We start from the raw sequence: 25,669 nt of genomic DNA on the forward strand, positions 1-25,669 counted from the left end.
AGTTACTGAAATCTCTACCCCAGCATTGTGGCTTTCAAAAATGTTGACTTTCAAGTGCATAACTGCTGAGATAATTTTCATAGTACAGAAAGTCATCACGACAATTTTTTTTTTCTCTTTTCAATTATTCCAGTAACATGGTCCAATCATTGTTTGAGAAATGAAAAAGTACTCATAACGAAGTTGTCGTTGTATCGGTAGGCACAAGTAGTGGTTCCTCATAGCTCTTTCAGAATATTTTGATGACAATAACAAGTTAATGGCCATATATGCCAATGATACATTACAGATCTTCATGGCTAGTACATACGTCCTTGCTAATTTTTGCTACAGTTCCTTGGTCTAGAGCACATTTGTGTGTCTAAAATTTCATCTCCTAATGCTGGAGACACCATTAGTTGCTATAAAGATATTGTTAGTTTTTTCCAGTTACAACATTCAGGTCTGATGATTTATCCTCACTAAGAACAACATATGAGCTCTATTTGATGCAGTGGGAGAAAAAAGTTCTGATATGTTGTAAGCTGTTATAATTCTCACTATGCAGCACTGGTTGAACTGGCAGTTTGGTTGTGGCAGTCAGTTGATAGCCATTGTCTCATGGCAGCCATCATGTTATACAGAGTAATTTTTTTTGCAGTGTACAAACTCTAGGAACTGACTGATCAGAGGATACAGAACAAAAAAGGTCTAATGAACTTATGTCTGGAAATGTATGGCTTCGATGCTAGAGACAATTTATTCAATCATACATCATTACAGAGATTGCGGTCCAATATGTAAGCTGCCATGCAGCCACAGTTACAGTATGTGGTGAAAATGGATTCCATGTGCCTCAACGTATGTGTGTACATCCCACAGTATGTTCTGTCTCACATGTTCGCATCAGTCAAACTGCATCTGAACAGTGTCAAAGGCAGCATTAATACACTACTCCTGTGTCTCCACATCTGGAATGGCTCTGCACACATGGTACTTTTGAGATGGCCCCATAACCAGAATCGCACAGGTTGAGAACCAGTGAACAAGCAGGCCGTGCAGCTGGACCCCCTCATCTTATCCATCGACCAGGGAAGACGTGACTGAGATGCATCTGGACATTAACGGCAAAGTGGGCTGGAACACCATCGTGAGACAGTCACGTAATCCTTCAAATCATCAATGCCACTTCTTCCATCAGGGGAGGTAAAGTCACCCACTAGAAACGCCAATAGTTCCAGCCTGTTAGGCAATGTGGAAGGAACACTGGTCCCAAAACACAGTCACCAATTATCCTGACCCACACATTCCAGCTGCACTAATGCTGATTATTTGCTGTCACCATACCATGGGAGTTCTACATACTACCCCACAGATGACCATTATGAAAGTTGAAAATACCATGCCACATAAAGGTGGCCTCAACTGTGAATAGGATGGATGACATAAATTCCAGAATCATGGTTGCCTTGTGAAGAAACCAGTGACAAAACTGCTCCCGGTGTGGAAAGTCTGATTTCCTGCTTCCTGAAATGACCCTGTCTCAGTCAAACAGCAAAACATAGTTCCAAACATTGAATGGTATGGTTGTTGTTGGCAGGGATAGGTCTCCTGATACAACCTTGCTGACCACCGCACATTGCCATTTGCCTTTTTGTACATTAATACCATGTTGGAAAGCTCTCGACTCGAATACAGAAGCATTGTGTACAATGCTGTATCATATCCTCTACAAGGTGAGTCAGCATGAGAAGCGAATCTGACACAACATTACCATTGACTATGGCAGCAGAGGGTGCTAGGGCATGACATAAGAAACAGTACCACCCTCTAGGAGGAAACCATGCATACTGTAACTGTGGCTACATGGCACAGCACATATTAGACCACAGTCTCTGTAACAAAGCATAATTGAAGAAATGGTCTCTGGCAGGGGAATCATGCATTTCCAGATAAGTTCATCAGACCTTTTTTGTTCCATATCCTCTCATCGATCAATCCCTAGAATTTGTACAAGGTGGAAAAAGAAACACCCTGTATATGCTGTGGATGTACATCAATTTCTGATCCTGTGTGCCTGAATAAGGAGTCATCTGGCTTTGAAGTTGATAGGATGTAAACTAGAAAACAGTAAATACAGTTGAACAGATGAAGAAAAATAAATAAAAACAACTGAATAAACAGTTTTTATTTTCCTTTGTGGAATTATTTTTAGCTGATATCCACACCATCTTCTATCAGCAAGCAAGTTACATGATTATTTGTTACAATATCAAGCATCTTTTAAATCCTGTGCTCTACTGTTACACCAATTGTCAGTGCAATTGTCTCATGAAATCCCAGTTGCAGTACACACTAAACTATTCCATTCCCCATGGCAACAGGAACACACTCACTCTCACTCTCTCTCTCTCTCTCTCTCTCTCTCTGTCTGTCTGTCTGTCTGTCTGTGTGTGTGTGTGTGTGTGTGTGTGTGTGTGTGTGTGTGTGTGTGTGTGAGCTATTGCCCATAACAAACTCTACAGTACAAAATCATAAGCTGTTTCAGAGCTATGTAAGCAGACTAATCCTTCAAGCAGTTCAATTTGTTTACAACATAGTTATAGCAATTATATGCGAGCTTTGTACTTACATGGGGAGGTCCACCAGTGGTGGGATTGACTTTTTGAAACCAAATATATGGTGATGTATGTTAAGGTTCGAGGTATCACACACTGCAGCCATTCACCCTATTGGGCCCTTGTTTGTGAGTAATTAACAAAAAAATTTTAGAATTTTGTGTGATGCTCAATACCTTTAAAAACGTGTATCATATAATGTGGTTGTATGGTGTAATGGATAGTATATTAGCTTCATATTCAAGAGGTTGTGGGTTTGAATCTCATCTAAATGACCGTGATTATAATTTTTATTCAACTAATTGGTTTAAATGTAATTTTTTATTTCTATTCCATTGTCACATTATTTTCATCATCATATGAACTTTTTTCATTTGTTTCTCTTTTTCTTTACACTAACCTTTTTGCAATCAGAATTTTTGTGAATATGAATTTTATTATATTTATCGATTATGATATTCAATTATTTTAAAATTCTGATCTATCAGTTAAAAAACAAAAGACAAAATAACCTACTTATATTGACTGTGCAGTGGTGTGAAAACTGTGTTTTTCGTTATTAGATGTGAAATTTTTTTTTGCGTGGTAATTTCATACAAACATTTAAAACCTAATCTAAATAGCTACTGCACTATGGTCAAAAATAGCACAGATGAAGATTTAAATGAAAGAAGGATTTATAAGTTCAATGAATATTTTACGAGAAATAGATACAATGAACACAATAATGTGGACAAGAAAACTGGGTTATAAAACAAAAGAAATTAAATAAATATTAATACATAAAATTAATTAAAAACACATAAATAAAGATTTTGGGTGGAAAATGAATGACAGGAAGAAAAATATGAGCAAATGAAGAAGTTGATTTATGATTAAAATTAGGTAACAAAGGAATGGAAATAAAAAAATTCATTTAAATCAACTAAATGAATAAAAATGATGAGGCAGTCATTTCCTTTATTTTTAAATCTTTATTGAAAGATAAAAATAATAATTTATAAATAAAAAGTTATCAAAAGATAAATTTTAAATAATAAAAAAAATTACTGCTTCTGACAAGCTCCTGTATGTGAAGCTACTATCCTATCCATTACACCACATAACCAGACTATTTTATGTAACTTTTTTAATGGTATTGAGTGTCCGCCACCGGTAGCTGAATGATCAGCATGATGGATTGTCAATCCTCTGGGCTGAGGTTCGATTCCCAGGAATTTTCTCCACTCAGGGACTGGGTGTTGTGCTGTCCTCATCATCATCCTATCATCCTCATTGATTGCAAGTTGCCAAAGTGATGTCAAATTGGAAGACTGGCACCCAGCGAATGGTCTGCCCGACCTGAGGTCCTATCCATACAATTAAATAAATAAAAATGGTACTCAGTGCAACACAAGATTCCGAATTTTTTTCCATCAATTACCCACAAATGAGGGCCCACCAGGGTGAACAAATGGTTCAAATGGCTCAGAGCACTATGGGACTTAACATCTGTGGTCATCAGTTTCCTAGAACTTAGAACTACTTAAACCAAACTAACCTAAGGACATCACACACATCCATGCCTGAGGCAGGATTCGAACCTGCGACCATAGCGGTCACGCGGTTCCAAACTGAAGCGCCTAGACCCGCACGGCCACACTGTCCGGGCAGGGTGAACAGTTGCATTGTTTGGTACCTGAGATCTTAACCTACATAACCATATAGATGGTTTCAAAAAGTCAATCCTAGTGCTGGGGACCTCTCCTGGTTTGTGTTTACTTGCTTCTTGCCTTTCATTGAATTCTTATGAACTTCGAATCCAAGTTATGACTATTGCATTTGCAATGAAGATGGTACAATTTACACAACCTGATGTCGACTACTCATTAGTCGAAACCAAATTAGGCAATAAATCATCATGAAACTGTAGCTACCAATTAATTGTTATATACACCTACAGTTGAAGAATGTCCTTGTGTCCTGTAGTAATCTTTGAGAAAATGATACAGACTTTGTTTTCATTGAAGGGTGACATGATTTTCTAATTAATTCATTGATAACTATCCAATCTCTCAGGACCCTAGTACAGTGCTACTCAACTGGAAACTATTTTTCATTACTTTTTTCCATTAACTGAATTTGCCATTTTTCCTATCAGAACATGATAATACTATTAAATGGGAAAACACTTCCTAATTTTCTTTTTCACAAGTATCTTACTGGCACTTTAAGTAATGCCACAATATTGAGAAAAACATGTATGAACTTTATTTATTGAAAACAGTTATACACTATTACAACAGAGTATGTTTAAACATGGAAGTTTATATCAATATTTTTTTTATTTACCTGTAAATATGGCGATTATTGAATTAAAATCATAACTTACTCGCAAATGGCGAATTTGCAGTGTCCGAATTGTGTACGTTGCCATTACATCTTCTTTGACTAGCTTCACTTGTATTACACCATAGGTTTCTGTTCCCTCTTTTGGCCAGTACATGTCACATTTTCTCTGTAAGCCACAAAAAAAATAACATTGTACAGCCGAAATCAGATTGCTAGTGTTAAATATCTAACAACATAATCTCTGTCTATACACATTTACATGCAATAATAGTGCACAAAACATTCTGTTAACATAAAGCCACATACCACCACTGCATATCTGTAATATTTTGGGGAAACACTGCATGCAGCACAGTTCAACAACAATTTTCAGTCATTAAACCAAACATTAACAATCCAAATTACTTTGACATCAATAGATAAAATATGTTAGGATAACCTGGATAACTATGTCAGTGATACAGCGCACTGGAACAAGATTCAGAAAACTACCCTGTGGTTTTTATTTGCTTCAAATAACATGTTCAATCATTTTTTACATCGCTGAATCTACTACACAAATAATACTTTTCTTCTAAATCAGAACAACAGTAACAGAATCTGGAGAAATCGTTTTAGTAGAACAAATCTCCAGAATTTGAAATCTCATGTTTGATGATTGTACATATGTTTTGCAGTTTACATGGACTCATTTGGTCATTAATGAAAAATATATGTTGTAGCACATTCTGGTAGATATCCATCCTGGTAACACCAATGGCATGACAGAGACAAAGCAATGATTGCAACTAAACCCATTAATCAAGACTTCATTAGCAAGTCAAGCATGCATGCGCGAGCTTACACACAAACAGAAACACAAACACACACACACACACACACACACACACACACACACACACACACACACACACACACACACACACAAATATGAGATAGCAGTAATAAGAAGGAAAAACAGTTTACTTAACTACAGAGTTTGTGTGCTATCAATGACACACAAGGCAAATGAAATATTAACAAACACTGAACAAATAAACATGTGTTAAAGAACACACAAATACACATATCTGCACACATTTCCACAACTGAAATTCATTTTGTTGATTTCATTTGACAGAAATGAATTAACATAAACCATATGAAATTAAGAATGTCAATCAGAGACATCCATGACTTATCTAAAAAAAAATGAAAGTTAAAGATAAATGTTGTAGGAAAGTTCTCGCAGAATGGAAATACTTGAGGATTAAAGGATACCACTCACTGAAGAGCAGAAGCATTGAGTAGTCGACAGGCACACACAAAGAGAAGAAATCTTGCCAGCTTTCCAAGTTATCCCTTGATGAGCTAGAATAACACACACACACACACACACACACACACACACACACACACACACACACACACCTATGCCCCTACTAACAGTGCAAATGCTGTTTTGCTGTAGGTGGATTGTTCGACCAGCCCACCTGCTGCAAAATAGTATTGGCACTGTTAGCCTACCCAGCACAACGTGTGTGCCTATCAACAACTCAGTGCTTCTGCTCTTCAGTGAGTGGTCTCCTTTAATCCTAAAGTATTTACAAAGTTCAAGATAAAATATTTTTAATACCGTGAAAGAAAATGTATTTTATGTCATTTACAGTAATTTTTTTTAATTCCTCACTGGTGTATCTCTTGAGTTTGTACTCAATGTTTACAAAGACATTCATATTAATGTTTTAAGTGGAGCACTCTAAAATATAAACACTTGAAAAAAAGTCATATAGTGTGAAATAAAATTTAATAATTCATTTGGTTATTTTATGTTATCACTTGTACAAATGAAAGGTATTTCCTTTTCTTTTAACATTATATACTTAACTGCTTGGTGATTGTTACAGTCCAAACCAGACTACAAATACCGAGTTTTCGAAGTGTGAGTGTGTGTGTGTGATTATATATATATATAGTGGTCATATTCATTCTCCTTTCTTGTTCTCTCTGATAATTCCCTCCCCTCAAAAACTTGCAATTTTCAGTGATGCCTGTCAAGTTATATTATTATTAATCTAGAATTAAAATTCCATGCTGCAACATTGTGTGCACTGATCTGAAACTCCCTGGCAAATTCTGTGTGGCACATCAGGATTCGAACAAAGAACCTTACTTTTCACAGGGAAAACTCTTACTAACTAAGCTAACCAGGCAGTACTCACAACCAGCCCTCACAGCTTTACTTCAGCTGTGGCAATATTTCTTTATGCTACAAAATTTACTTATCTTTCTGTATGTTCCTTCTGCATCCATCACCCTAACTATGGCTCCTACACCTGTGATCATTCCTGCTGCAAAGACTTGCCCTATGCATCCTCTTACCACCATCTATACCAGCCATGTAAGTGGCAAATAAAATACTATCAAAGGGACAGTCAACTGTGAAACAACACATCATATACCAGCTGTTATGTAAACACTGTTCGGCCTTTTATATCACCACGACTACCACCATGGTGCATGTTTCACCACGCATGCCATCCAGATTCTTCCTCTAGACACTAGTTTCTCAGAACTCCACAGGTGGTAACTGGTGCTACCATATGTCCTTGGTTCCCATCACCCACCTGGCCTTAATTTACATTAATTTTTTGGTCTCAGTACTTCTTCAATGTATCTATTTCTTTCTTCACCTAGTTTTAGTTTTCTATATCTTTCATTTTCTGTCCTGTCAATTTCTTGCTCCCCCCCCCCCCCCCCCCCACCACCATTATCACATACAATGCACTTACCTTTCATTCTTATTTCATTCTTATTAACTCATGCACGATGTTTTAGTGGCAATCTCTGTCTATCATATTATCCTGTCTTTCACCTTAAAGCTCTCAGGTTTTCAAATCTTGTCTAGCGCAGTCCCCAAAGATCAGTCTTTCCTCCTCATCCCGTCTGGTAAGAATCCCCTAACCCAGGGTTGTGGATGACTTTTCTGAACCCTACACCTTTTCTTAAACCTCACTAGGCTTTTGCTTCACCCCTCTTCCTTCCCCTTCAACCCTTCTGCCAGAAGGAGGAGTCACCAGCTCCAAAAGCTTGCATTCATAATATCTTTTATATGTGTGTCCTCCTGCCGCCACTTGGCGAGTGGATTTTTTATATATCCAATAGCATTAGATTTCTTTATGTTTTAGCATATCTAAAGAACACTTGGCATTAAACTGTCCTAATTGATGTGTAAAGTGATATGCATGGCTCAGTAACAAGTTACAGAAGACAGAACTTATTAAAAGTCAATTTTCTGTTAAAAAGTGAGTTTTAATATGATTAAAATTCCCATAGAAGCACAATTATTCTCTAGTTTGAGCATAATGAGCCATTTGTCTAGCCTGAGACAAAAAATTACATTACACTAAACACTTTTTCCAAGGTACAACAGTACACTAGCTTTTAGGGAGAAATTACATTCTGATGATCTCAATTTGGATTTTATGTAAATTTTTTTTACTTATCTTTGGGTAACTCTGGGTTTATTAATTTAAGGCAAACACCAGGATAATAAGTTTGCACGGAGAACAGGTATCCACCACCAACATCACCACCACCACTCTCCGCCTCCTCCTGCCCCCCCCCCCCCCCCTCGCCTTCCTTCCCTTCCCTTCCCAGGGGAAAAGTCTTTTCCTACTGATGGATGAGTTGCACTTCAATTAGAAGTTTAAATAATGTATTTCTAATTAACAATTTAACAATAAAAGGTTTCAAAATAACACTGAGAAAATACCAATTCCCCCAACAGAGTGTTGGACAAATATAGTTCCATCAGTTCAATCAATGCATTCTGATGATGCATTAGTAGTGAACTCTTCAATGGGATATAAAATATTTGATAATGTTTTGCTGTATCAAAAATTCTCTATTGTAAACTCAGAAATAGACATGAAATTCTGGACAAGAGAGTTCACTAAACAAATACTGAACATGTTACTGGCATTAATAATAGAAAGATATATTGTACAAGATCACTGCCTCTTATTAGCAACAATTATCAGTGGCTTATATAAGACGAACAGTAAGAAGTAAATCAGAAGAAAATCATCAGAATTATAATGTGTTGCACTTATTTGCAACATATCTATAAAAAATATAACCAAATAATTCCATCAAGTCTGGTGAGTTGCTACAAAAACATCTACATGAAAAATTTGTGATAAACATACTACACCTGTTGTTATCAATGCAGTAGCAAGTATCTAACACAAAATGCAGACAGGAAAAGCTGAAAACAAGTTTTGGTGTTTTAACAATTGGTTCATGAGTAATCATGCACATCTTACCTTTATTTGAGTTTACTGACCTACAAAAAAAGTACCTGCATACATGGTATTAAGCTGAAAAATTTAGAGTTTTGGTGTTTTGACAACTGGTTCCTGAGTAATCATGCATATCTTACCTTTATTTGGGTTTACTGACCTACAACAAAGTACTTGCATACATGATATTAGTATTTTTATGACAAAATCAAAGGGTACTATACAAGACAACCATGATGTCAGTATTCTCTCGACTCTCTGCAGATTTTTAGGTCATTACAGAGCTTGCAAACTGATTACATTTTATAGATCTTTAACACCAAAACATATCACACATTAAGTGACTTTTGTGACAAAGTAAGAAAACAGGCACCACAGGCCATAGTACTGGCACCACTTCAGCCTTTTGTATGTCAACTTGGATTTCTTTCCAGTGCCACTCAAGTAAGTTAGCTGTAAATGCATGAGCTAAAAACTCTAAATACCAACAATGAATTTCACTGGGAGCTGGGCAAGTGAACAAAAATGTCAATTGTGGGTAAAGGCAGATCAGAAAACATAGAGTAAGTGATTCAGACTCTTAAGTTAAGCAAGAGAAATGGATGTGAAATACTAATAGTGTGTTAAACTAAGTACTGAAATCAGTGGAATAAAAAAACAGGGGAAAATTAACATCATACAACAAATGCCAGCATATAAAAGACCAGAAACAAGTTATTACACTTCTTAAGTACAGTCTCTAGTTAAAATGAACTATGTATGTCAAATCCTGATATGGAAAATATGTATTTTGAAGATATGATTTAGCTATTTATGAAAAACTGACATTTTTATTGCTCAAGTCATATTCCCTCATTACAGATATTCCCCGTACAAATTAACATCAGCTATTGGGAACTAAATTTGTCTTGGTTATTCTTCATTATCTACTTAAGTATGGTAAAAATACACATGGTTAGGCCTTTACTTAACCCACCCACGGAATCCTTATTTGCATAAATCTGCAAGTTGACACAGAGGTTATGATTTGATTTTGGGAACTAGTGTTTTATCATTTGAGATGTGCTTGGCCCATATAAATAACTTCAGTTGAAAAAAGGACTTTTCAAGTCCTGATACAAGATTATCACTCCTTGATATTCTCCCTATATCATCTACTGCTCTCTCCAGTCACCCTTCCAGCCTTCACAACATCCTTAGGATACTGCACAATATTTCAAGACATTAGCTGGACCCTAACCACTTGTACTGCAAAACATGTCCCATTCACCCGTCAACTTCCTTCTACTCTAGGTCCACCACTGGAACATCATACACCATTAAAGGCGTGTATGCCAAACTGATAGAACACTTGAGTGCACAAAGAAGAACCATCAATCCCAAAATGTCAAATACCTAGTTGCTTAGCATGTTCTGTCCTTTTCATCATCTCTGAACTGGAGCTTATGACATGCTTACCAATTTACTGTTTTTGACCTCCTACTAATTGTGGCCCCTTTTTTCCACATTTGGCTTGCGCTCTGCTCACAACATGTGGAATAACTCTTAGCCTGTTCTTACAGAACACCAACAGATTTTTTGGGTCATTATCCTATCGTAATGTGAACCCTTTCCCTATTAAGCACAATCCACATGGTATTGTATGATACTGAAGTATATGGTGGTAATACTTCAGATCAATACACCCTTATATCTTCACAATAACACCAACTTTATCACCTACAAAACACTCTCAAACAATAACAGAACCCTCAACTGTGTTGCTTTTTCTAAAATTTTAATTTTTTATTTAAGAATAGAGGGACATAGTTTCCAAGTTTTTTCAAAAGTTGATGAATACAAAGATGGAAGTTGAAAGTTCTGTTGTTAAACACATTAAAAGTGATTTTTTCAATTTCTTTTTCATCTTTAAGTTTTAATTGCGAAGAAATATGTTCATTTTACATAGAAATACCATACTGTACTACAAAACAACACTTCAGTATTATACTTTTTCATAAATGTTTGATAATCATAAAAACAAAATAGCAACACTGGCTGCAAAGATACTGAACTGAAAATCTATTAATCACTTTCAACACTGTTCTTATAAAACTCTTCTGTTCCTTCTGGTAAGTTAAAATGCCTCATAAGTTTTAAGACATACTTTTTCTTTTCCTAGGTGAACCATCTTCTTCTCCAAGGTGACTGCTTCCTCACTTTCTTCCTGCAGTTCCTGGACTTCCATTATAAGTGTCTGATACTGACAACAATACCTCCACCTTAGACACTTCATAAGCCATCACTCGCTGAGCAGTTATTTTGAAAGGGCTTTTAGTGAACTGGACTTGAGATCCTATGATCCCCAACCCATATTTAGTATCTTGATGCTGCCATGTTGTCCCAGCACCTTAAAGTGTACAGTGTGTGGAAGAACATCTTTCTTTTTCCAGTAGCATTTACCCAATCTACCAAAGACTCTGTCAGGATTATAGATGTGACAACAAACAGGGAAATAAGATACCAGTTTATTAAATTTTCTGCTTTCCTGCATGGCGGCGCCCATCACTACTGTATTTCTGCATGATGGTGCTCATCACTACAGTATTTTTTTTTATTTTGACTAGTACAGGAGCCAGAAAGTAAATTAATTTCATTCAGACTGTTTTCTGGCTAGGATGCCTTCAGGTTTCTGAGGAAACCCAATAGAGCAGTGGCTACTTGGATGCATACTTTCGGTCCTTCTATTTCAAGCCTAGTATAGAAATGAATCAGTTCCTTTGTCTGATTTGATAGATCACAATCTTGAACAAACTACAAATACTGTCTTTAATGACATCTTAAATTGGTTCTCCTCAAATGGTCTCTCACTCAATGCAAATAAAACTCATTATATGAGGTTCCATACATCACAAAGTAATCTCAATGAAATTAACATAAAATGTAGAGATCAACCAATACAGAAAGTTGAAGATACAAAATTCCTGGGTGCTTATATAGACAGTAAATGTAATTGGTCTTTTCACATTCTACATCTATGTAAGAAACTTAGCTCGGCAACATTTGCATTACGGGTAATTTCTTCAGTGACTGAAGTTGACGCCACTAAGGTTGCCTACTTTGGCTACTTCCACTCATTGATGTCATATGCTATCATGTTCTGGGGGAACCAACCACTTGCAAAAAAAGTTTTCACCGTCCAAAAAAAAGCAATCAGAATAATGTGTGGGGTCCATCAAAGACACACTTGCAGGCACTTGTTTCGAAAGATAGGTATCCTAACAACTGCCTCACAGTATATTTTTTCCTTGCTGACCTTTGTGTGCAAAAATTATTCTATCTACCAAGACAACAGTAAATTCCATGGCTATAACACCAGAAACAAAAACAATCTACATGTTGAAATGAAACGTCTCACTCTGGTACAAAAAGGAGTTTACTACTCCAGCATTAAGCTGTTCAATGCTCTCCCACTACATATCAAATGTGTTCATACAGAACTGCCAAAATTTAAACAAGTTCTCAAAGATTACCTGACAGAGAGATCTTTTTATACTGTGGATGAATATTTGAAAGAAAGTGTACATCATTACTAAACTTAATGTGTCTAGAACTAGTTCAATTGATTTTATTGAGCATTTGAGCATAATCACAGTTTTTGCAACAACAAATTGGCTGTACTTGTATTTACTCATGTAGGCCTAATGTCTGATTTAACCTTGTGCTCTTATTTGTAACCTTTATTTGAAACTTTTTTCTGTTAAATAGTTGTTATGTTATTTAACTGACATTGTATATATTACTGTATTTATAGTATGTCTTACTTAGACTATGTACAATTTGGCATTGAATTGACCTTGTATTTGTTGTAAGTTTAAATTGAAACCTGTACAATTTGACACGTTCCATATCCTTGTGATTGACTCACTAACTGGATCTACGGAACATGAAATTAATAAATAAATAAATGTGCTCAGGAATAAATCATAATGCACAAATTCTGTTGCCACGTCTGTCTGGAACAGAATAATTCACCAATTGAGAACTTTGTTATTGGCTGATTCCACTGTATTGCATAGAATGTTTTTGCAACAAGGCTGTGCAACCTGTGTTTTGTTGACAAACCTGGCTCAAAATGACAATAATCATCTATTTATTTCCATCATTGGTTCTGGTGGCAAGCATTTGCTTATGGTTTGTGTTCCTTTTTCTGCTTTCCTCTCATATTATCATTGACAATGAGATTCTACACTGTGGGTCTCCCTTCAGGTCTCTCAGAAGCAACATACAGTTTGAATTTATTGAATTTTGCTTTAACTGGCTAAGAGCAAATGTCAACTTCTGACAAAATCATTTCATGGCAAAAAGCTTGATTTGTAACTACAAAAATCTAAATTTGTGTGTGTGTGTGTCTACATATACTATTTCATGTGAATTATCAACCAATGGTCTCACAACATGGTGTTACTAGGAAGATCCAGTCTAAGGTCCTTACATGAAATGTATGTGGATTGCAGAAGAATTGTTCTGCAGTCAGCTTCAAAAGCCTGTTTTCTAAATTTTTTCAATAGTTTTCCTCAAAAAGAACACCACCTTCCCTCCAGGGATTCCCATTTGAGTTCCTGAAGCATCTTGTGAATTGTTCAAACCTACTATTATGAAATCTAGCAGCCCACTTCTGAATTGCTTCAGTGTCTTCATTTAATCCAACCTAATATGGATCCCAGACACTCGAGCAGTACTCAAGAGTATGTCACACAGCATTCTATGTGCAGTCTCCTATACAGATTAACCACATTTTCCCAAAAGTCTTCCAATAAACCTATGTCAACCATTTGCCTTCTTTACCATGACCCTTGTGCTCATTCCATTTCATATTGCTTTGCAATGTTACCAAATTAATTGTAATCACCAATAATTTTTGCCACACGAAACAATATCACCACTGTTAAGAGTTGGTAATTGTACTGCAAAAACTACACCAATTCCAGGATTAGATGTATTTTTCTCCATTTCAGACCACTCAGTCACAAATCCTCTTTATATTATGTCCAAAATTACTCATTCTTACATATTTTTTCCAACTTAAAGCATCAACTTCTCTAGCCATATCGAATGTTGAAATAACTTGCAGGAATGCAGCAGGGTGATATTGTCTGGTGAAAGTTAGACAAACTCTGCAGTAGAAGAGTGAGATTTCAATGTGCACTTTTATTTTGTTGCAGTATCAAGACCATAATGTCATTTCAGTGTTTGCCAAAGTAATTCTCCTGCTGCCAATTACAACAAGCTCTCATTTGTGAGAGCCTTGATTATACTTGGTAACAGGTGGATTTTGTTTCTAGAGTGCAGCTGTTAAGGTCACTATCTGGTAGCATTCTTGTGAGTTATTTGATTATTGCTTCAATGTTCAGCACATATATGGGTTCTTTTCTTTAACCAAGCATATTAAATACTACCAGAGTCACTCCATAATTCTTTTCAAAAAATCTGATCTAAAAGTCTACTGTGTTTTGAAATATGCCTAGTATTGAATTTCTCAAAGTCTTTCACATTTTCAAACAGTTCTTTGTATATATATTAAACGGAATTATCAAATTCAAAAATTCTTGATGCCTAGTTTCTTTTACTATGGCACAATGAAATGCAATCCCATACCAAAGTATTCTGTGCAAAATGGCTCATAATACTTACCACTATTTTATTTCAAAGAGTTTGCAGGAGCACAGAAAGAAAAGGAAAAAATAATGAAGGGATTATACATAAATTATCTTTGGCATATTTGGGTCTACATCTGAAACAAATTACTTGTATGAGTACATTTTTCCAACAAAAAGTTAAGGTTCGTCCCATATTCAGGAAATGGGGCAGATGTGGGAATCATGCACTGCTGTTCTGGCAAATATCCTAGTGGAGGTGGTTTACCATTACCTTCCTCTGAACTGTAACTGAGTGCCAAGTGTGTATCTGTGCTGTGTAGATGACTGTGATAAGAGCTTTTACAGAGAAAGGGTGATAACTGCTGCTGTCACATAGCCTACACCTTCTGAGAAGCAATAAAAGGTCCACCAACCTAAACATCCACATTCAACAGAGGGATCACTATCAACAATGTTACATTCTTTCACTCGTTGAGACACTGTAGATAGCTTTGGAATTTAATACAGGACTGCAAAGTTGGTAATTATGAACTTTGTCAAAACCTTCCCTCCGTTTGCTGGCTAAATGCTGGTAGTGAAAATTTCTTCCACTACCAGGATTTAAATGAATAACCTCTGAGTCGAGCACTGCCACACAGGTGTGACTAAGGAGATGGGTCTCCCAGCATTAGCTGTATTTATTAATAACAGCTCTAGTGATTGCCTACTTTTCATGCCATACAATTAGATTATCAAATGGAAAGTCCTGGATGGAATTAAAAAAAAACTGAATCCCAGGTAAATGTAGCTATGTATAGAAGCTATAAAAAAACTGTATCCCAGGAAAATGTAGCTATGTACAGGTATAGAAGCTAGTTCTGAAGGAGGACATTATCCAAAAGCTTAGCAATGTTTTCACTCTTGTTTATGTGCCTATCAACTGCTAAGCACCCCAACTACAAGCTGTGTTCTTACATTTACTCCTTCAATTATTTAAATGCCATCAAATGGTCATTTGATGGTTTCACATGACTGACAATGCGTGTCAGTCACTGAGTATACTGATTTGTGTTGTTTGTAATATTGCCCTGGAACCAACATGCTCTTATATTATGGTGAATGATACAGGATCTAATTGACTCCATATACCTGATAATGACCACGGCATTGGCACTGGAGAGTTACTAGAGTGATTATTAATAAGTACAAACAATGGGAGAATAACATTCTTATACAAAGATATTACATCATTCATCTATCTATCTATCTATATATCCATCCATCTATCCATTTTACTTCCCGTGATTGAGAAATACCTCCCTATGGACTTTTTCCAATTTGGTGTGATTTTCTGCAATATGCATTTGTGATGCTCCTGCATGTTTCCTACTGTCATCTATCTGCAGTCTATTAGGTTACAGCCTCTACTTTTACTTATCACTTTGAATTTACCAGAGGACTTCCTTGGGCCATCTATTGTCTATTCATCTGGCTGCATGTTCAGCCAACCTCAACTTCATTTGCATTACAGTTACAATTATGTCTTCTGCTCTAGTCTGTCAGCTGGTCTATTTGTTTGTTTCCTTGACTCATCCACTGATTTCCAAGATGCTTCACTCAGTTCTTTGCTTCCTGAGTAGTCCTTAGTTTTTGCATAGAGTAAAGGAGATAAGGGACATTTTGAAAATTTCTATGAAAGTGGAAAACCTAGAAAAGCTGGAAATATATTAGCAGGTCTATGCAATACACCCCATATTTTAACAAAAATATGCGTTTTGATGAGAGAACAAATATCGCTCACTGGAGTCAGTATGTGTTGCTGTGAAACTTCCCAACTAATTAAAACTATGTGCAAACCATGAATCTTTTGACGTCCTGCTTTCGATCATCATTTCACCAAGTTACATATTCTTTACTGAAAGGCAAATTTTCAACGAAATCATCTGTTTGAATATTCAAATACTTTATAAGTATAACCGTAGGCTTCCGCGGCCGTTGTCAATGTCAATAAAATTCTTCTGGATTAGAGACCGCATTGTCATTTATAAAATTCCAACGTTTCGGCGTCTGTTGCAAGACGCCTTCCTCAGGGTGTGTTGCTAACTGCTGAATGAGCGCAAGTGTGGGTGCATATATACTATGGAAGAGTGTTGTGATTGGATGTGAGGATGAGGAGGAAGGGTACTAGGAGTTCATTTTATTGGCGTTTGCATTGCGTCTTGTTATTGGCGGAAATAGGCGTTTTCCATTGGAGTTTCCTTTACTGCCTGCCATTGGTGGAAATCGGCGAATAGGAGACTTAGCGGCGACTGCAGCGTAGCGTTGTTTACTAACTGCCTAGTATCGACTAGGCCGCGTCAGCGCTCTGTGTACCATCCTCCGCTGTGGCCTACCGCACGCCTGTTGCTTTGCGCGAGCTGTCCTTCCGCAAAGCTGTCACAACAGGCAGCCAAGACGCTGGAAGTCTGTACCCGTCTTCTCTATTCATATTATCGGGTCGCTTAGCAACACACCCTGAGGAAGGCGTCTTGCAACAGACGCCGAAACGTTGGAATTTTATAAATGACAATGCGGTCTCTAATCCAGAAGAATTTTATTGACACTTTATAAGTAGTAAATTTGTAGATATGCCATGAGAAGATAACCAGTCCCAATGGAACCATTTATGTAAAATAACCAATAATACACTAGTTGTTCAAAGGATTCATTGTAGTTCAGTGTTAGTCTCTTGCACTTAAAGATTTATTTTGAGGTCAGAGAATATTCACAGTTTTGAAAAGGAAAAAGCAGAATTGCCCAAGAGTTGTATTTGTCTCATTTAGATTAATCATATTCAGCACATAGATATCATATTTGGCATTTTTATTCTGAAATTTCATTTTTATTATTCTTTCCTCAAAGATAATTCCCAAAGGGTAATTAAAAACAACAGTTATGCACAGACATCCTGATAAACGTAGTAAGTAGAAATGATAAGAATGGAACACATCAAAATTACACTCCCTCATTTTATTTGGGATATTGTTGTTAATTGTTGTAAAGAATGAACAATTTCTAGTTTATTGGTACTGCACTGGTGTTAAAGAGTTGAGAGAGACTTCTAAATTGCTAATAACTGAAGTGTGCTGTGGCATAATGCATTCAATCTCAGTACATAAACCGCTACATCATCACACTAACAATTAATAAACCAGAATTAAATTTCAGTTTTCTGAGGTTGTTCACCTGAATATCTTTTACAGAGAGATATTGGCTCATAATATATCTTACCCTGTTTCACTGGGAATTCTTTGAATACTACAGTTGTTGAACTAACCAACATCTGTCGGCTTCATTTGTCAATTTTATGACAAGCTTTTGCATATGCTGAAGATCCCTTTGGTTTTGCTCAGTACTATGTCTCCTTTCTGTAAATCTTGTCTCCATAGACAGCAGTGTAAAATACTTTTGTATATCCATGTGCAGTGCACAAGAAATATTAAACAATGAAATATTTATTGCATTTAAATACTCCCATTACTAGAGGGTAGTGTATTTCTTAATTTTCATTCTAACAAAATCTATATTATGTAACAAAATGAACAGTTATATGACTGCATGGTTCTGTTCTTTCAAACATGTCCGAAAGAAAAGACATAATGTGGAAATCGCATCTGTCATACATACTATGTAAATTGAGGTAAAGGGGGAGAGAAAGGAAAGGGAAGGGAAGGAATTGATTATATCAGATGCATCAGGACTTTATGAGGAATCAGCAGCAATGAGTGAAAGTGTATGCCGGACTGGGACTCAAAATTGGGATCTCCTGTGTATTAGGCAGTTGCATCAACCTCTGCAGTACCCAGACACAGTGTTAGAAGCAGACCTACATTCTCACATAGTGCCACCACTTATTCGCAGGTCCAATACGTGTCCTCCATGCCCGCTAATTTTAGATTCCCACTGGAGGTCAAACATAAATGTGCATGTGCATTGATGGTTGTGGATTCATAGCCCATCAAGGTGTATCACTTACATGAATGCTTGGTCTCTGCAGATGCACATTTATGTTCAACCTTCAGCCGAAATCTAAAATTAGAAAGCATGGACAACATGGACAGGGAGTGTAGAAAAGTGGTGGCACTAGGTGGGTATGTAGGTCAGTTGATGAGCATGCCAAGATATTCCATGCATTTGGGATTAACACTGTGTCTGGATGGGCAGTGGTTAACACAACTACCTAGTATGAAGGAGATCCCAGGTTCAAAACCTGGTCTGGTACATATTTTCAGTCATTGCCATTGATTTCGCGTAAAGCCCCAATGCAGCTGATATCATCAGTTCCTTCCCTTTCCATTCCTTTTCCCCAATCCACCTCCAGTTTACATAAAAATGAACAGTTTCACACACACTTGAATCTTCGGCATGCAGTCTTAGTAGAGCTACAAGTTATCACATCATTTCCACCAAAATAATATAAACTAATAAGTTATGATAACTTTTATGATTGCATAAGCATACCAGGTTAGGTTAAAAACTGCTTATATGAGGTTATTTCTAAATGTTTGTTTCCTACAAAATGGTGTGTGATGCATCTAACAGAAGATAAAAGTATTATACTATGCTGAAACACAACCTTACAATTCTGCAAATTCCCTTGACAACTATATTAGCACTAGTAACATATTGACAGTTAGCGCAGCATTAAAATGTAGAAAGTCATGAGTCATTTTCATGCTAAAATTATTTAAATAAATTATTCAATTGCCTTTCTTCTATTATCATGCAATGTTTCACTTTTCCAGTTTATGAGAAAAGAACACTGAGCCAATCTGGTAAATGACACAGGATGTGTCAGCATGAAACAATAATCACAAAACAAAGCAATGTTCATAATTAGTTCTACAGTTACTAATAGCAAACAATTTTAGGAAAGTGAGGTGAACATGGAACATCAATGTACTTAAAGTGTGATGATAGCTGTAACTAAAGTACAGTACCTCGAGACACTGAGATGCAAGCTTAGGCTGTCTTTTTAGAGTTTCCTACGGAGAGCATGAGTGAGAAAAGAAAGAAAATACACCTATCAGTGTCAGAGGATTTTATTCTCTTGTGTCACTTGTATATGCATGTAAACATTCAACAAATAAATATATAAATTATTACAAAGCTAATGTGCATTGATTCTCTAAAGTATGGGGTCTTGCTTAGAAATACTCTGAGCTTCTCATTTCATCAGCCTGTGCTATAAATTTTTTTAAATGTGAAAGAATTTGATTTACAGGCAAGTAGAAAAAATAGAGCAGCTCACAACACAATTCTGTTCTACAGCTGATATAATGAGAAGCAACATAACAATATGCAAATTGATACAAATATAATCTATGTGAAGAAATAAACAGTAGAAAGTCATTATTTGCAGAGAGTGACACAAACATGCACGAAATATCAACAGTAAATTTCATTCACTCACACACACACACACACACACACACACACACACACACACACACACACAAACTCATGAGGAGATCAAGCTAACTTCAGATGTTGAGTTTCACTGACAACATCTCTGAACCCGTAACAGGATGACAGGCTAGGCAGTAACATCATGGTTTTGTATAGCTGGAGCAGGCTCCTTGGATATGGGAACAAGAGGCACTGAGCTTCTCTTCAACATATCTTTCACCATACACAACCAGCTTGCTTTTGAAATTTATGACAGATAACAGTATATCTTCTTTGCCATAGTACGAATAGATGAAAAATCCAGGCTTAGGAGAGAAAGGAGTAGTGGATGATGCAGTAGCACAAGAAGAAGAAGAAAAAGAAGAAAAAGAAGAAGAAGAAGAAGAAAAAGGAGGTCTAGCAGTTTATACAATGACTGCATTCAGCAAAAGAAATCAGGATGTAGTTGTTCATGAGAGATAGATGGAACATGAAGATGGTTTGAGAGATTCCCTATGTTTATCTTGATTTGAGAAATAGCTCATGAAGGTTGATATTTCTTCTCCTGCTCACTGTTGTCATTTGCCATATTTCCAAGCTTTTCAAATAAGTACAGATTTTCTATCAGTCGTTAATGACAATTTGAGTTTTCATGGACTAATATATGTCAAAATACGTTTTGCATCTATTACAGAATGGTTTTGATGTAAGAGGAAATATTAACAGTCACACACAAAATACAATTCACAAGTAATGAAGAAACACACAAATTATTCTCATTTTTTCAAATAATAGTGGTGAAGTAAATAATCATAATCATATTGGTTTGATCAAGGGAATAATTATTTTTAAGAATACAGAATATTCACTGACTGTCACACTGTTCACAAACATAACAGTGCAAATAATTCTGTTTAGGTTTTGTAACATTATTGAAGACCAAAAATTTCAGTGAAATCATGATCATCATGCATACTAATTGGAATAACATTCTACTGTCACAAGATAACCCATTTGCAGTCTCTCAGAATAATGCACCACTGGCACTGAAAGAATTTTCCACATACAAGGTACCTTATTTATTAGTTCAAGCATCCCACTCAACTTTGTTCACCTGCACCCTGCTGATCTTACCATGCTTAAACTCTCAACAGATGAAGGTTTCACTCGTACTTGATAATTACAAGGGGTCTTCACTAACTCTCATATGTTGCAACACATGTAAAAATCCCAACTATATAATTTCATTTTATTGTACCCATAAAATTTTTCTTCCACTAAGGACTTTATCTTGAATTCATTCAACAGTTCAACTCTCTTCAGGTAATTGTTTGGATGGTTCCCTTGACAAGCTGAATGCCAATTTCTTTCCTCCTCCCTTGCCTTTTCAAGCTAGCACATTATTTTTCTACAAAAATTAAAAATAAATAACATGATAAATTAGTATAAGTAATGGCCAGACCAGGCCAACTACATAAAATGTTGCAAATACCCATGTCCAAAATTATGAGTTATTTGTGCTGAGGTCAACAATCCTTTGATATGTTAGGGTATTGAGCATTGGCAGTGCAGAAATTCATTTCTGTCCATTTATTCTTACTGACGGCATAGTGGTTGTTCCAAAAACTGAGCACACATGGGCACATCAACTGGTACACTCTCTCTCTGTGATGTTAGAAAATCATGTCACAAAGATGGGTGATATGCTACAGAGCCAGTTAGAGCTGTGAAACACAAGGATAGCTGCAAGGCATGACTGTAGTTAGAGAACCAACAGAATATTCATGAAGTGACTTAGCATCACATCAGAGAACTGTGTTCTGTAGCTGAAAGTAGCTCCTGAATAAAGTAAAATGTCCATAGAAATGTATTTGATTCATTAAATACACAATCTGCTCTGTGAACTTTCTGCCATTATATACTCACACCTACACGGTTTGGACCTGAATGTGGAAACACTGTAAGAAACGCCTGCTTGAACATAAATGCAGGTGCTAGCCAAGCATGCAGTTTACACTTTAGTAACTGACTATGAACGGCACCTGTGCAATATTGTGAATACATTGCAAGCATCAGCTGTGACTAGAAAAGTGTTCTGTGTAGTTGTGAGTACAGGTATGTCTGAGCTAAGTTAATCTGAATTGAAAGTGGGCAACTTGTTTTTGGTCGTATGGAAGGTGCTTTTGTAACCAAGGCAGCTGAAGTGTTGGGAGTTCAAAGAGGCACCATTTCAGCAATTTATACTGCATACAGGGTAATTGGAAAAACACCAACTGTTAAGTCACAACACAGGCAAAAGTGTGTTTTGAGTGATCATCGCACATGAACACTGAAGAGGGCTGTGATAAAAATAACAGGACAACCACTAAAAATGTCACTGCACAACTGAATGTCACACTTATAAGTTGTGTCTGCAGCAACGTAACATGAAGTAAGCTTAAGAAGCAGGGAATTGCAGGGTGAACAGGAATGTCAAAACCACACATCAGTGATGCCCATGCCCAAATGTGCTGAAGCCATAAAACCTGCAGTATGGAGTAATGGAAGAAAGCCATTTGGTAGATGAGTCTTGTTTCACACTGTTTCCAACTTAGGGCTGAGCTTATGTCTCTAGAGTGAAACATGGTTGAGGTTCGGTGATGGTACAGACAGCTGGATCATGGTATTCCATGGGCCCCATGGTTACTCTGCAAGGTCTCATTACTGCCAAGGATTATGTGACAATTTTGGCTGATCACGTCCATACCATGGTACAAATGTTTGTTCCCCAATGGTGGCGCTGTGTTTCAAGATTACAGCGCCCCTGTTCAGACAGCTTGTATAATTCAGGATTGGTTTTGTGAGCATGAGGATGAATTTTCGCACCTCCCCTGGCCACCATAGTCACAAGATCACAATATTATTAAGTCTTTGTGGTCTAATTAGGGGAGACTGGTGCATGTTTGCTATCCACTTTCACCATCATTACCCGAATGTGCCACAGTTTTGCAGGAAGAGTGGTATAGGATGTCCTGAAAATCATAGAGGCACTGTATGTATGTATTCTGAGATGACCAGAAGCTGTTTTTAATGCCAGTAGCTTCCCTGAACCGCATTAGGCATGGTAATGTGTTCTGTTTCTTTTGTTTCCATAATTTTTGTTCATTCTTGTACATTTCCATATAACGTAGCTATATTCTTTGCCCTTGTTTTTATTGCATTCATGATTGCCTTTCAGATGAAATGATTATAAAGTAATTTCACAGGTTGTCCTTATGTAGCTGTTACATATATATGTATGTATGTATGTATGTATTTACATGTGTAAGATACTAATAAACTCTTTGAAAATTCTGATAGAATCAAGTAAGAAACATTTTAATGACACACAAAACATTTCTGTCTGTGTGTTACACTGAGGTTTATGAGCATTATATGATGCCCTTTTGCTGCAGTAATGTAGCTTCATTTACCCAGAGTCATTTAAATAAAACCTTCACGGCTAATAAACAAATTTTCTACTTGTTTGTATAGCCCTGTTTTGCATTTTAAAGCTTGTCAGTGTTAAGTGTATGTCTCATAATTTGATACATTGACATTAAATCCTTACAAAATGAACCTGCCAGCTAATGAGATATTAATTAAAACAGTATCTATTTTACAGATACTGCTCCTGTTGGCAAGTTCACTGATTTGGTAAGTCAAGGCCAATCACTTATAATGCAATTTATTATTTGCAGCAAACTTCTCTTTCTGGTCAGAATTGAGTTTGCGTCATGCATGGTAAATCCCACCTACTGAATGTTTGTAGTGATTCCAATGCAATGACAATGCATATTAACTACAACAGGTAATCACAAAAATCATATTTTAGGTCTCTATGTGGTAAATCAATACTCTGCATTAGTTCAGAAAAATACACATTTATGCAACAAGTCAAGAAACTACATTACCATAATAATACATCTTAAACTTATCTTGAGTGTTTTCCATCTTTCTTTCTATCTATACTTAGCTATGTTGTGAAAATGGGACACTTAAAAATATTAACCCTACAGATTTGACAATCTTAGAAGGCAAATCAACATCTATCAACTACATCTGGAACACAAGAAATACTGAAAAAATATAATACTTAATAGATGTGGTTGCACGTTAAAACATTTGCACATAAAATAATGCGAAGGATGAACACAACACTTGATATGATTTTCAGATCAGATAAGACACAACCACGCACAGTAAAATGCTTGGTGTTCAGACCACTTTCGGGGTGAAGACTACTTTTATTCAGATCTTTTACTGAGTTTGTGCATGGCGAGCTGAGGGAGATAACAGTTTGTTCATCACTCTGCTGCATAGATGACAAGAGAATTATAGCATTAAATTAATCAAGCGAACAATAAACTTCGATCACTATGCAGGTGTTCTGCTGTGTGATTTCTAGTGTTTCTCAACACTGTGAAAGTAAATTTCAAACTGACTGGTTAAATAGTTCTTGGCAAGTCTGAGAAAGTTGTCTGTCACAGAAGAAGCCATGTTCAGTGGAACAGTGAACCCCAGAGGAAATATATGCAGTGTGTACTGTGTAAAGGATGATGTGGAGGTTGGGGGGGGGGGGGGGGGGGGGAGGTTATATTCAGTATGAGATGAGGTTGTTCAAATAGTACAGGGTACAGCAGTAAGACACAAATAATGTTTACTCCATACCCAGATTTCAGTCAGAGTGTGGCCATCTTCAATACAGTAAATATAGGTTAAAACCTTAAAACCACTTATACACTCCTGGAAATGGAAAAAAGAACACATTGACACAGGTGTGTCAGACCCACCATACTTGCTCCGGACACTGCAAGAGGGCTGTACAAGCAATGATCACATGCACGGCACAGCGGACACACCAGGAACCGCGGTGTTGGCCGTCGAATGGCGCTAGCTGCGCAGCATTTGTGCACCGCCGCCGTCAGTGTCAGCCAGTTTGCCGTGGCATACAGAGCTCCATTGCATTCTTTAACACTGGTAGCATGCCGCGACAGTGTGGACGTGAACCGTATGTGCAGTTGACGGACTTTGAGCGAGTGCGTATAGTGGGCATGCGGGAGGCCGGGTGGACGTACCGCCGAATTGCTCAACACGTGGGGCGTGAGGTCTCCACAGTACATCGATGTTGTCGCCAGTGGTCGGCGGAAGGTGCACGTGCCCGTCGACCTGGGACCGGACCGCAGTGACGCACGGAAGCACGCGAAGACTGTAGGATCCTACACAGTGCCATAGGGGACCGCACCGCCACTTCCCAGCAAATTAGGGACACTGTTGCTCCTGGGGTATCGGCGACGACCATTCGCAACCGTCTCCATGAAGCTGGGCTACGGTCCCGCACACCGTTAGGCCGTCTTCCGCTCACGCCCCAACATCGTGCAGCCCGCCTCCAGTG

At 37.1% G+C, this 25,669-nt stretch overlaps 1 protein-coding gene across 2 annotated transcripts in view; it reads right to left on the minus strand.

Annotated features, from left to right (window-relative positions):
- Nucleotides 1-25,669, minus strand: part of LOC126299298 (tyrosine-protein phosphatase 99A) — a 476,034-nt gene that overhangs the window by 46,439 nt on the left and 403,926 nt on the right. The window contains exons 7-8 of one of the 2 annotated variants that reach the window (XM_049991092.1): nucleotides 19,809-19,853; nucleotides 4,969-5,094 (exon numbers count right to left, since the gene is read on the minus strand). In XM_049991092.1, coding sequence (XP_049847049.1) covers nucleotides 4,969-5,094; nucleotides 19,809-19,853 — 171 coding nt within the window. The remainder of the gene's footprint in view (nucleotides 1-4,968; nucleotides 5,095-19,808; nucleotides 19,854-25,669) is intronic. The other variant, XM_049991093.1, reaches the window with a different exon arrangement.

The sequence above is a fragment of the Schistocerca gregaria genome, chromosome X (assembly GCF_023897955.1).
Source record: "Schistocerca gregaria isolate iqSchGreg1 chromosome X, iqSchGreg1.2, whole genome shotgun sequence".
NCBI classification, from domain to species: Eukaryota; Metazoa; Arthropoda; class Insecta; order Orthoptera; family Acrididae; genus Schistocerca; species Schistocerca gregaria.